The 13,503-nt window shown below is 37.5% G+C and overlaps 1 protein-coding gene and 1 long non-coding RNA gene across 2 annotated transcripts in view; one reads left to right on the forward strand and one right to left on the reverse strand.

Annotated features, from left to right (window-relative positions):
* Positions 1 to 788: 788 nt before the first annotated feature.
* Positions 789 to 2,547, forward strand: LOC119732495. Its single transcript, XR_005271559.1, has 3 exons — positions 789 to 1,117; positions 1,606 to 1,640; positions 2,139 to 2,547. It is a non-coding gene; the product is annotated as an uncharacterized LOC119732495 (long non-coding RNA).
* Positions 2,548 to 7,447: 4,900 nt separating this feature from the next.
* The window catches only part of LOC119732089 (cadherin-23-like), a 34,474-nt gene continuing 28,418 nt past the window's right edge, over positions 7,448 to 13,503 (reverse strand). The window contains exons 35-39 of the mRNA XM_038205477.1: positions 12,863 to 12,929; positions 11,818 to 11,945; positions 11,289 to 11,393; positions 10,681 to 10,791; positions 7,448 to 9,903 (exon numbers count right to left, since the gene is read on the reverse strand). Of these exons, the coding sequence (XP_038061405.1) occupies positions 9,684 to 9,903; positions 10,681 to 10,791; positions 11,289 to 11,393; positions 11,818 to 11,945; positions 12,863 to 12,929 (631 nt within the window). The 3' untranslated portion in view covers positions 7,448 to 9,683. The remainder of the gene's footprint in view (positions 9,904 to 10,680; positions 10,792 to 11,288; positions 11,394 to 11,817; positions 11,946 to 12,862; positions 12,930 to 13,503) is intronic.

Raw genomic sequence — 13,503 nt, forward strand, 5'->3', positions numbered from 1 at the left:
AAAGTTTGTCGCCCTCTATTGGCAGACATTTTCCAAAAATAGAAAAAATACATGTTTGTCGCCCTCTATTGACAGACATTTTCAAACGGAAAAATTTGATAAAATCAGTTTGCCGCCCTCTCCTGGCAGATTTTAGTTACTATTTTCAAATGAAAATGTTTGTCGCCCTCACCAACAAACTGTAACTACTTTTTCGGCGTAGATTTTCACTGTTTTTCTTACTTTAGGGCCACTTTTGCCGACTTATTCAATCTGAAATCATTATTCTGATATAGATTTTATTATAAATTGAAAGATTATCTTGATTTCAAAGGGTTTCATGAGTTTTTTTTTTTTTTTATAACCGTACAATATCATTTCATCAGCATCCTTAATTGACTAATAATGAAGAAGTTGTTCAGATTTATAGGTGGGCGGACACATTCCTTTCCGACCTTGAAATAATGGCTGCATGATTATTTTATCATTACAAAAAATCTTTCATCAAGTGCCCAAAAGTTTAAAGACAAGTAAATATATATTTTTTGCAACAACGAGAATGACTAAAAAATAACTTAAATACCCGCAACAACGAGAATGACCTAAAATAAAATAAATACCGGTCGAGGATGAATCATCCTTTATTTGTTCAAAGGGGGTACCTTTAAAATTACAAACCTGAATTAATAAAAATTAGGTGATGATCTTTTAGAAATCTCAATTGTTTAACGGAATAACCAAACGGCGACACGTGCTTTGGCCTCATTTTCAAATTGTTCGCGCATGCGTACTTTACTCTGCCAGCCTGTCCTGAAATTTACGTTTTTGTTCGCGGGATATCCGAATTAATCTTTAGCGGAGAATATCTCTTTTTTACTGCTGCATCCTGACCCACTGGATAATTCATTTCGTAACTGAACAATCCTGCAGCTATTTTAGCTGTCAATTTGTGACCGACGAGGACTGTGAATGATGTTTTTGGACCCACGAACATTTGTTGTCAGCACAGCACGTTTTGGATTGTAAAGAAACAGCAGGGACTCCCTTCAGTTTATTTAAGGATTCTGCTTGTGTCATGGATAAACGGAGGAATTAGCATCAAAACAAGCAGTTACTGTAGCTTCATGTTGAGGGAGTGGTGAGTTTAGTTTCCTTAATTAATATTAATCCAACCAATTATTATTTTGTTTTAATTATTATTATTATTATTATTTTTTTTTTTGGGGGGGGGGGTTCAACTTCAAGTCAGATGGGGGGGGGGGGGGGGGGCAGGCGGATCCTGGGGTGTCCAGTGGTGGGGTAGGGGTGTAAAATGATCTGAATCCCCTTTTCCCAAATTCCATATGAGTAATTTAAAACAATGTCGGATGTCCCACTACAAATTGAAGGCAATGTCACCATAGAGTAGATTTTTGACTTGAAATTGTGTGGCAAACACTGAGGAAGGGGGGGGGGGGGGGGGGGGTGACAGAGCAAACAATTCAAATAAGTACATGCATGTAACAAAAAAATAAAGTAAACAGTTTAAAGCTTTAAAAATACACAAACACCTCGCTCCCCCCCCCCCCAAAAACCCTCAGATTTATTTGATGAAGGCACCGTTTTAACAAATCTGATCTTTTTCAGGTGTTGGTTCAACAGTCAAGTTGCCAGCCATGCAGGTCAGTGTACATGTACTTTTATTCAATACAAATTTATACCGTGTTTGGATATGAGTTTGGGGACTGAGAAACCTCAAGCCAAGAAACTGATTAAATAAATTTGGATAATCTACTTTAAATGAGCTTTAAGATGTTAACCAAGTACCCCAAAACAATATCGAAATGGCATATAAGCTTGAAGAAAATTAGGAAGTTTATTGATATCAAATGGTCTGGAAGAATTGAATGTGCAGAAAATGTTTATTGAATGTAGAAGTAATTTCTCCTGTGTTGTGTGACCGAAATAATATCAGTTGTATTTTTTTTCTTGAACAAATGAACTTATTTCATGATGCAAAATTTGGAGCTGAATTTAATTTAAGCAGTTATATAAGGTCTCAAAGATTTAAGAGCTAATCTGAGCTGTCAAAGATTTCAGCGTGGAATAATAGGTATTGTCAATCATTCTATCTGAGCAGATATTAATTTTCTTTTCATTTTGTCTTCTGTGATTTCAAGCATGTTGCCATCTTAGTCTACCTGGTGTTTAGTCGTCCAATCAAGCTGGCTGGTAGAATCTCAAACCTCCCAATTATGCACCCTTCCTGCGATGGATAACTGAACCTACCGTGGTCACAAGAGGGCAGCATACTGTCTACGAATGAGTGAACAAGATGATGGTCTGCGTCTCGGCCGAAGTATTTGGCATTTAACCCTAACGAACCTGAATCCTCCAATTTTAATCACTGTTATGGCAATGTATTATGCCAACCACATTAATTAAGTCACTTGCAATTATAATTTGTAAAAAGCATGTTTGCCTCCATTACATTGATTGGTTTGAAAGTTGCCTGCGCCGTTATACTGCACACTTTTCATCAGTTGCAATTGTTTTTGCACATTCAAAGTTGACAGGAAAAGGAGTTGATTTTGTCCTCCGAAACTCGTTAAATGCCAAATGTCAAAACCACAGGAGGAGTACAAGGTCACACTTAAACAGGTAAGCATACTTTTTAAATTCAAATTAATTATGGGTTGATTTGTTTTTAACTATTATATGTTTTTTTTTTTAAATTTTACTATGCAGAATTTTGTTACACATTTAGGCTTAGGCATACATGTACATATGTCGTTGAAGGCTTACAACATATTCAGTCAAAAATATATATTGTCAGAAAGTAAACATGAAGTATTCATTCACACTTAAACAAGCAAGCATACTATTTTTTAACTAAAACTTAATTATGGGTTGATTTGTTTATAACTTTATTACTATTTTTTTCAATTTTATTCAGCAAAAGTATGAAATGTCAGTGAAAAACATTAAGTACTTACATTAAGTAAAATATTGATTTTGAAATTTAAACCAAATTTCTCCTAAACTAATTTTTTTTGTGGAGGGGGAGGGTGGGTGGGGGAAGGATGTGTTTTGTTATTCATATTCAGTTTGAAATGATTTTAATTTCTGCAACCTGTTTTGTCAATTTTTTAGATGTGATTTAGATATGACCTTTATTATTGACTCTGTTGTTTGATTGACAAAGACAATGTAGGTTAATTGAAGTTGATACAGTTCCCAGTGATCAAACTGGGAGTGTAGAAGACCTCTCAGCTTGAGTTAGAAGAGTAGGCATAGGCATAGGAAATTCGTTGGTTAGTAGTAGAGGAAATAAAGAGGTCGTGCTTGCTGACCTCAGAGAGTGGCTTCTCATCAGCCAGTGTCGCCAGGACTTGTCAGGAATGATGAGCTCGTGTTCTAGTCAGTTTACTTTGTGATCTGTAGAGTGAGAGTGCTTGACAATGGCTGACTTGTCAAAGTCACCATGTTGTTCATGAGCATGGTGTGTCTCAAGTCTGGTAGGAAGATTCTAGCTTGTTCCCGTGTCACTTGCCCACATTCTCAAGGTACGTACCCAGCACTGCACCAACATCACTTCACCCTCCCTCCTGCAAGCTGACATCACTTTGCACACAGACGACACTGATCCTTTGAGGATATGGCAGAGTCTACTCGGGCCAGAACTTCTTATCAGACTTGGAGAACATTGTGCTTGTGATTAACATGGGGATTATGACCAGTTAGCCATCGTCAAGCACTGTTACTCAACAAACCACTAAGTGAACAAGGAAGGGGCTAGGTCATCTATGCCTCAAATTCTGAAAGTAAAACTGATATTTATTTTGCTTATTATAAATTTCTTTGCTTATTTTTTTACTTCCAGGTATCCATGAGGTTACTTCAGGACCAAAAGAGGCTGCTTGAGATGCCAAAACCTTGAAAGATCAAATTCCCTTCGAAAGAAGTCACCCTGGGATGTCATTGGCTTATTAAGAAGACAGCATCAATATCCAGACAACTTTGAATTATCCTGATGATTAAATGTATATACATGTACAGGTATCCGCTCTTGAAAATTACATGAACTTCACACACAATTAAAGACCAACAAGAATGAATAGATGGTGCCATTTTTTTTTTATCTTGCAAGATGATTAATATAAGGTTAATTTAAGGATGCTATTACAATGATATTGGGATAATGCTTGGAATATTTGTTATGTAACAGACATTTGCTTATAAAAAAATAAAATTAATTACCTGTTGAAGCTTCAGATATATATATATTTTTTGTCAGAAGAACAAGCTTAAGTACAATAAAGTTTTTATATGTTGTCTTCATAGCTGTGATAGTTTATTTTTTTGTGCATTTAAACTGGAGAAAGCTGAAGCATTTTATGCTCCGACAATTCAATGGAATACCTGGGGGGGGGGGGGGGGATTGGTGAGACAATCATGTATTTGAAACTTATTTTTAGTTGTGCTTATTGAATATATTGTGATATTGTACTGTATTCTTTATGGTATATTGAAATTAACTTATGTTAAGTAAAATTTACAAAATTGCTTACAAACTTTCTTTTGGGGGGGGGGGGGGGGCCTGGTTGGGGAGGGATGGGAGAATATATACATATTTAAAACTGTTCTTTTTATTACTCAATATATACTTGGGTCTTTTTTTAGTAGGCTTACTGATATAGTTGAAGCATAAAATCCTCATTAAAAATATATTTAGTGGAATGCAACCCCCAAAACTTAGTAGTTTTTATTGCTGTTTTATCCATATCACTACATTCCATGTGAAATAATTATTTGACAATTAACTTTGCAGTCTGTAGGGCTATGGTGTTTCTTAAAAATTATTGCGTTTTGAGAGAAAAATAAAAATGACAGTAACAATATGATCCTCTTCTTTTCAGATTCTCCATGGAATAGCTTGACGCTGCTTTTGATGCTGAAATTTTCCTGAAGTGTTCCAGCGTGTGATGACATCAGAATCCTGAGAAAGAATCGCACTTATCATTCCTAGGCTTGTTCCAATTTCTAGATGTTTAAACAGCCATCCAAGACATGTAACATTTATCTACTTTTGCACATCAATGTGCTAGATAAATTAAATTTAAAAAAACTAAATAAGAAGCACCAGTTTTTTTCAGAGTACAAGATTATTAACTTGGAATTTGATATTTTGGGGCTTTAGATGAAGGGATTATATAAATATGACCGAAACAGTTTAGGCAAGTCTATTGTAAAGAAACTTCAGCTTTTAAAATTGGCATAGATATCTCTTATGACAGGAAATGTGACTACTTTTTAAGTTTTTGTTTTTACGTCAGCTTAATTGTATTGCAATAAAACAAAGGAAGATACTTAAAAACAATGTCGCATTGTATCATTGCTGTGCATTATTTCATTTTATAAATCATATATTTCAACACCTGCTATTAAGCAATATACTTTCTAGCATTGCAGCTATACAATGGAAAATAAAGTTGATATGGTCATTTTTGGACTTCTTGGTTGCCACGGTGTCAGAGGGTTTACATGGTGTTTGTGATTATTTGTGTGTGTGTGTGACTTAACAAATCGGACGTTAAATGCTTGAACCAAGCAAAACGCTGTACGTGGCATAATGAGATGCGCATGCGTAGGACAGGCAATCAGTCTAATGTATGGAGTGCAAAAGTGCCTTTGAGTAAATTTTGAAATGCTCCAGATATGTGAGTAGCTTTAATAAATTTATGAATCTGGCTTTGTAAAGATAACTATACAGAAATAAGTTGGCCATTATAATAAATTGAGGTCATTTGTTTGCGCACCTTTTTAAACATTAAGCTTTTTGTTTACTGTGGTATTCATATATTATGCATAACATAACATTTAGACATGTCATGTTCAAATCCAGAAACTTTTAAACAGATATTTTCTAATTTTATTGCCCTTTAAAGTTTTAATCGTTTTATAAAACGCCAATTTTATGCGCAAGGAATTAAGTGCAAATTTGTAACCATGAATGCTGTGAATAATTAATTAAGCAATGCCAAATTTAGTAACTGATTATTTTGTTGTACTTTTAATAGTTAGTGGTAATCATTGTTAACAATTTTTACTGAAAATGCCGTCTAATTGTACCTCAAAAGAGATGCATTTTAGCAGAAACGGGAACCATTAAGTTAAACATTTAAATGTCGTAAAGGCTGTATATTTATTGGGCTAAAAAAAAATATTAATTAAATCACATGCAGTACATTGGTTGAAAACCGCATTTTCTGCGTACATTGGTTTCTTGTTGAATATTCAATTTGTGGCTTTTGTTATTCAAATGAAGGTCTAGGGTGCTTTTTTCCCTTTTTTTTTTGCATTGCGCAATCTAACCTTTAAATATTAGTTCCGAGATTTTTTTTTCGAAGAAGCCAGTGGCCTGGCGGTCAAGCTCGCTGACCGCCAGGCCGGGGTCCCCGGATCAAATCCCAGCCGGGGACCTCGGGAGGAGAATTTTTCCTCACAGCAGAGATAAATAAAAAAAAATAAATAAAATAGTAGCATGGAGCAGGGTTGAACCGCATACCTTCTGCATGCCAGCTCTCTTTTTTCCCGCTCTGCCATGGCACTTTCTTGAAAAAATCTCCGGTTTTCGTAATTAAAACCCTTAGGTTGTTGGGACTTAGAAAATTTTTCAGCTCTGGCCAGATTTTCAGATTTCAGATTTTCAAGGGGTACCCCTTGAAATTTTTTCAGATCTGAGGATCTGAGGTTGGGAGGTTGAGGAGTTGGGAGCCAGAATTTCAGATTGCAAGGGGTACCCCTTAAATTTTTTCCAGATCTGAGGGTCTGAGGCTGGAAGGCTGAGGGCTGCAGATTTTGCAAGTTGGAGGCTGAGAGGGGAATTTTGAGGTAGTGTTTGGAGAACTGGAACTGATGGGATTTGGAATTGATATTTGGGGTCTTGCCACTATGGTTGGGATATTTACAGTTGAGCGCTATATAGATCCTAGGAGTCGAGATTTAGAGTTGCCAGACTGGAGATTGGATGCTGCCTTTTTATTTAAAGGTAGGCAACAGGTTGGAGCTTGTAGACCAGGGATGAACTGGGACTTATGAAAACTCCATCTAAAGATCCAGCTAGCCTCTGGAAAGCTGGTTGTCAGTTACAAGTGACAGATGCAGACCTCCTAGTGTAAGGGTCTTGCTGGAAACTGGTTGAACGGCCTTCCACACTTTACCGTGTAGTTTGCTGTTATAAGTGGGTTTATCAGTTCAGTATTTTTCGGATGGTATTCACAATGCGCGGACGTCTTCTGCTGGTGTCACATGATAGTCTGGTGCCGGTTATGGTTTTTCAATAGAATAATTTTTCTTGAAGAATTTTTTCAAGGTTTGGATTTACAAAAAGTTTGCTTTATTTATCAGTTTCTTGATCATGTCGGTTACATTGTACAGTATAATTTTGAAACTTGAGGGCAATGGTGGCGTTTTACAAATAAAGAACTGCATGTGCAGATTATTTACGGAAGGCAATATGACCAAAAGAGTGGAATGTTTTGGTTTAGACGCCAAGCAATTAGACATCAAGGCCCTAACTAAAAGCGACCCAAGAAAAGCAAAGTGAGTTCTTGCTGAAAACAATACTGAAAAAACAACAAGTAATTTTCAGACAAGGCCTTTTGTCATTTCAAATAATTTTTTTAATTAATAAGTTCACTGTGAAACAAAGAAAAATCGTTCCATACTAGGAAAAATGGTCAGCACAAATATCAAACAATAATACAAAGTTAAAACTTTCAGCATTGAAGTTGCCATTTCACGTAGTTCAAGATTGTGTTGGTACCAATTTAAAAAAAAAAAACAATTTGAAGTTCTTGCAGCTTTAATACAATCTATTTTCTTTTCTATCAAAATATAACTCTTTTAAACTTTTGCAAAAGTGCGTTCTTGCTTAGTTTCCTTGCAATAATTATGTATTAAAAAAACTTTTACAAGTCATATTTAATGACTCTCTGAGTATATACAGTTAAATGCATTGATAGAAATTGTTCACCCTAAATCCTGATCCCAGTTTGTTAAATCGGAGATTTTGAAGGATTTTGTAGGATTTAGGATTCACCAATCAATCCACTCAAGAACAGCACTAAATTAATTGGTGAAAAGATTATGAAAAAATGTCTTGCCATTTTTTGAGAAACGGAAAAACTATAAATGGACTTTAAGCATTATCTCTAAAAGCCTAATAAGTTGCAATGATATAAACCATTTAAAATAAAAAGCAAACAAAAAGTTCAATAGTGAGCAAGCTTTTGAAAAAAATGTTTAGATTCTACAAAGCACTTAGCCTGCCAAACCTAGGCACGACCATTTTTGCACGTTGTTGAATTTAATTTAAAAACAAAGCCACTACCCTCAAATATTAATATTTAAATTTTCTCATCTAACAAGACATTTCCAAGGACAATGGTACTTGTTAATTTGGCACTGTGATTTTTTTTTCAAAGGTTTAACTCAGAAGAGCTTGCATGGCGTAATTGTATATACACATAAACTTCTTTCTATAATATACATGTAAATGTAATTTTATAAATGCAATATTTATGCAAATATACTGTTTGATATGTTTAGAATGGCATGTTCTTTAAATATATAGCTATGGGTTTGACTCATAGCGCTACATACTTCTATGGGATGGAATGACAATACTATAGAATACTATGGTGTGGAATCATAGTATGGGGTGGGATGGATTTCTATGGGGACTGATTCTATTCATAGTGGTTTCCAGTTCAAAGTGAATTCATACTTTGAATTCCTCCAATGTAATTCATCGCAAGTTTTCTTCTAAAGGTTACAGAAGACAAGCTTAGCTTTGGCTATTTAGGAAATATGAATGAGTAAAAAATGTAATAAGGTATGCAATTTTGTACTATTTGTGACAAAATTCTAATGAGTACTAGCCATGGTATGTAAACCTGGCACTCTCAGATTTATGTTTAACTGAAACAATTTATATTCCAAGATTACAATTTTGATTTTAATTCTTAAGAAACATTTCTCACGGTTTGAATGCAGCCACAATCAAATGAATGTGGCATCAGATGAACAAAAATACAACGACGAGTATAAAATAAGCTGCAGAAGCAATATGACTCTCTACAATATATGGTATCTTTTTTGCAAAGAGCTCTATAAGGCCTAAAAAGAAAAAATAATTGGTCTCTGGTCAGCCCCAAGTTCCAGAATTGATGCAGTGATGCGTTTGTTTCCTAGCTTGGATTGTACAGACAAGGTGGGTACTATTTTGCATCCTCATACACCTTGGTGTCCTCCATCATTTGCCTTGGTGCCCTTCCCTTCGATGCACATAATCAAAATTGACCAGAGACCGACTATTTTTTTTTTGCCTAAGCAGTAAACACCATGGAGGTGTGGCTAAATGGCTCAGTCTATTGTGTTCTGTAGAGAGCCATGAAATTGATTGCATGTTCTTCAATTTTGTTTATAAACTTTTATGGGTAAACGATCCCAAAATCTTTCCGGGACTATTGTGTTTTTCAGCCCAATGATACACCTGAACCAATGTTATGGAGCTGCAGGTTACCAGCCAAACGTCATTGAAATTCTATTGCTTGTGACTGGTACTCGGCCAATTTCTTCAGCTAAGCACAAACATTTACTGAGCCGAATTTTCTGTTAAGCATCCCATGACATTGGTCCCTATTATCACACTTACTGTCTCAGATCTCTGTGATGGTCATGTTGGCAAATTCCGGCAAGTTGACCAGTCCGTCCTCTCTATCCTTGTCGTAGTCGGCGAGCACCTGTAGGAGTAAGAGATCGCCGGTCTCGTTATCCCCTACTTCTTGGTAGTCTTGCGAGTCGTCGAACATGTCTACCACCATCTCTTGTTCCTCGACGGATTTGGAATCAGGTGGGATCTTCTTGGCGTGTCCGTTACTGCATGAAGAAACCAAAAACACGACTCAAGTCAATTATCACATCTTTTTTGAATATCCATTTCACTGCGTAGTCTATGGGCTCTATGCACAAGTACCCCCTCAACGGTAAGAAAGGGAGAGTTGGGGAAGACCACTGGGAGAAACATTTGAAGGCATTACTGACGACGCCTGACGCTCACGCAAAGACGCTATGTCTTTGTGCACATTCAGAATGAAATACGTCATGCCAACTTCACAAAATATGCATGCAATCCAGGAAGTGTGTCCCTTTCAGAAGTGATAAAAAGGCTCTTGTTCGTGCATGGAGCTCATACATAATAGTGGCCATGCCCCAATGTTATACATGTACTACCCCGCTGTGTAGGCTATATTATTGGCCCTGCCTCAATGCTGTATTTACCCAACTCTTATAGCCTATAGATATATTATTGGCCCCGCCTCCATGGTGTATATACCACCTTCTATAGCTTATATATATTATTGGCCCTAGTCTCCATGGTATATATATACCCCCCCCCCCTGTTACAGCCTATATATATTATTGGCCCTAGTCTCCATGCTAAATGTACCCCCTGTTATAGCTTATTATTGGCCCTAGCCTCCATGATATATACATACCCCCTGTTATAGCCTATTATTGGCCCTAGTCTCCATGATATATACATACCCCCTGTTATAGCTTATTACTGGCCCTAGTCTCCATGGTATATATACCCCCTGTTATAGCTTATTACTGGCCCTAGTCTCCATGGTATATGTTGTCTATTGCCCTCACCTTATTTTCTCGTTCTTGGTATCTTCCTCTGCAGCCTCGGCACTCTCTGGCGACTGTGAGTATCTCTTCTCGTATTCATCACTAAGCTTTGAGTTGTACAGTGGGTTCGATCTGTAGAAGAAACATTTAAATACACCATCAATGTCGAACCAGCAGCTCCATGGTTTTGAGTTTGCATTTGGAAGAAGAAATTTTCATATTGGCTTTCGCCCATTCACTAACGTAATTTTGAAACGGATGTATACGCAGTGCTGTAAAAGAGATTTCACATGAAAATTTCCACGCTTGATTAGATTGGACATGTCATTGTTAGACGTCTGCCCTACTAAGAGGGTCATAGGTTCAAGTCCCACCCAAGCAACATTGTACATTTGTTAATGTATGCTCTAAGAAATCAGACAACAGAATGCATATAGCTCCATCAGTGAAGGGCAAAACTGAATTTCAAAATACTAACAGGTTCATCAGTTCAGATATTTGTGAGTATAAATTACGAAACAAACCCCCAAAATATTTGAAACCTCAACAAGGCATGGCACAGACATTTCAAATCTTCATTGATAAGAATTAATCAAGTGAATGGCTGTCTGTTTTGGTGCACTACGTACCCAGGCTCAGTGAATTTGTTGGTGTTGGGGGCGTGGTTAGCGTTGGCGGCTGGGTTGATGGGCTCATAGATGCCTGCCGTGGCTGCGCGCAGTTTCCTCTTGTAGCTGTGAAACAGAAAATAAATTTGAGAAATATTAGTCATAATTTCCTTGGACTTGAATATTGATACAACTGAGGCTCAAATTGACAAGACAATATATCTCAAAGTGTGATAAATCTCAAAGTATCATAAAATCTCAAAATATGATAAAAAAAAGAAGGAAAAGTCGCCTACTGTATCTATAAATAGCTTCCCTGACATCATGTGGCAAGTTTTGTTTCTAACCCCGACAGTTTTGATTTACATTTTTTTGTAAAAAGTTTTCAGGGAAGCATGAGGTTTAGGTAACTGACTACTATTATCCATGCACAAGTTTCCCAACCTATTGGAGTCAGGGAACATGACTGAAATGGTGGCAGCATGATGGAGATCTATTGGTGTGTGTTCACACGCTGCCACCTACTGGTTCCTTTGACTGACGAGCTTACCGTGAAGTCATGATGCAGATGGTAGCCACTAGTCCAAAGGCAATCACCACAATAGCGCACAGGATACCGACCAACAGCCATTGGATCCACGTTAGGTCTGGCGGTGCCTCGGTGGGTGGAATCGCAATCTGTGCGAAAAAAAAAACGATGAAAAAAAGTCTCGGTTGAAAATATCAGAAAAGTCAATGTCAGACAGCTGATGATGCCCTTTATAGAATTGTGTGTAAGACTTGAGCCATGTCTGTATCAGGACATTTTATGGCTTTGGCTTCAGTTTTGTCATAGCTGTGCTAGGGAGGACAGCCATAACCATCGTTTCAGATTGGCTTAAAAAAGAGTTTATCTAAATTTTATTTTTTCACTTAGGGTTTGCCATTTCAGGCTTTTTGTGGTTGTTGTGGCTGGTCATTGTCTGAAAGCAGAGGACGCTATTCAAAGTGGATGGTACTGGAATACCGTGTGAAACTATGCAGCTCAGCTCATGAGAGTCTCTTTGGCTGAGACTCAATTTTGACCACAACAACAACAAATGTAAAAAGGTGGAATATGCACCATGGAAAAAACCTCTTTTGTAGATGGGTGGATCTGAAAGAGCCTGAGGTTTTCCTCAACGTTTCAGCCAGTATGCTCTGTTTGTCTTCAGGCAATGTCAGGAGAAAATAGTTATTCTCCACACTGCAGTGTCACGGCATATTCACCTTATTGATGTCCACCATACGTGAAGAATTTGAACGTTCAACCAATGAAACGTAAAAGGCACCGGATTTCATGGGAGTCCAAATTTCATGTGACACTGGGAAAGTGTTTAAGACCAGCTAGCCGTGTCTTTATCATCCGTTTAAGACCGGCCACGTGACGGGCTCTCGACCAATAGGAATGCGTAAACGGTCTTAGGTATTTATGAATCTTACTTAACAAATGCAAAGGAGTGTCATACCCAAAACCCCTCAAGAATCACCCATGTGCATTGCTTTAACTCTCTCTTATTGTGGTAATTAATTTCAGAATCTAAATCAGGATTAAGGAAAGGAAAGAAAACACATACCACAATTTCATCGACACCGTATACACCACGAATTATCTCAGTGTAGTCATATGCGTCGTCTATGGCACTAGGGGAGAAACAGCAAGGGAAAAGAAATAATGAAGGAATTTAATGAGAACATTTTGGATCTCATTTTACACTGCAGCATTCAGCAACTGTCAAAGCTTTGGATGAAATGTCTGCATCAATATCAGGTTTCACCCTTGCGTAATGATGAAGATTTACATCAGTGTGGAGTAAAAAAGATCCTACATCTGATATAACAAACAATTTGGCTAGGTCCGAACGAGTTTGTTATAACGAGACTCGACTGTATTAACCCCTTAAGGACGGGTTATAATGGGGACATTCCTCCACACATAGAGCAAGTGGCCCGCATGACTGCACAGCCTTTGTGTGGTAGCGGGACTGCACAAAAGCAGCAGCTGTGGAACTACCCACTAGCCGTGTGCCACGGCATACCACAGCTGGCAACTGCATTCCAATGAGGATTAGCGGCCGCGGCCATGACCGCTTCCCGTCCTTAAGGGGTTAAGATTCACATGGCTGACGGGTGATGCGCGAAGCATAGCATCCCGCTGAAGAACATTTCTGTCAGGAACACTCAATCAACGTTTGCAACTGTTTCTGCATTCATGGAG

The sequence above is a fragment of the Patiria miniata genome, unplaced genomic scaffold (assembly GCF_015706575.1).
Source record: "Patiria miniata isolate m_02_andy unplaced genomic scaffold, ASM1570657v1 HiC_scaffold_24, whole genome shotgun sequence".
Lineage (NCBI taxonomy): Eukaryota > Metazoa > Echinodermata > Asteroidea > Valvatida > Asterinidae > Patiria > Patiria miniata.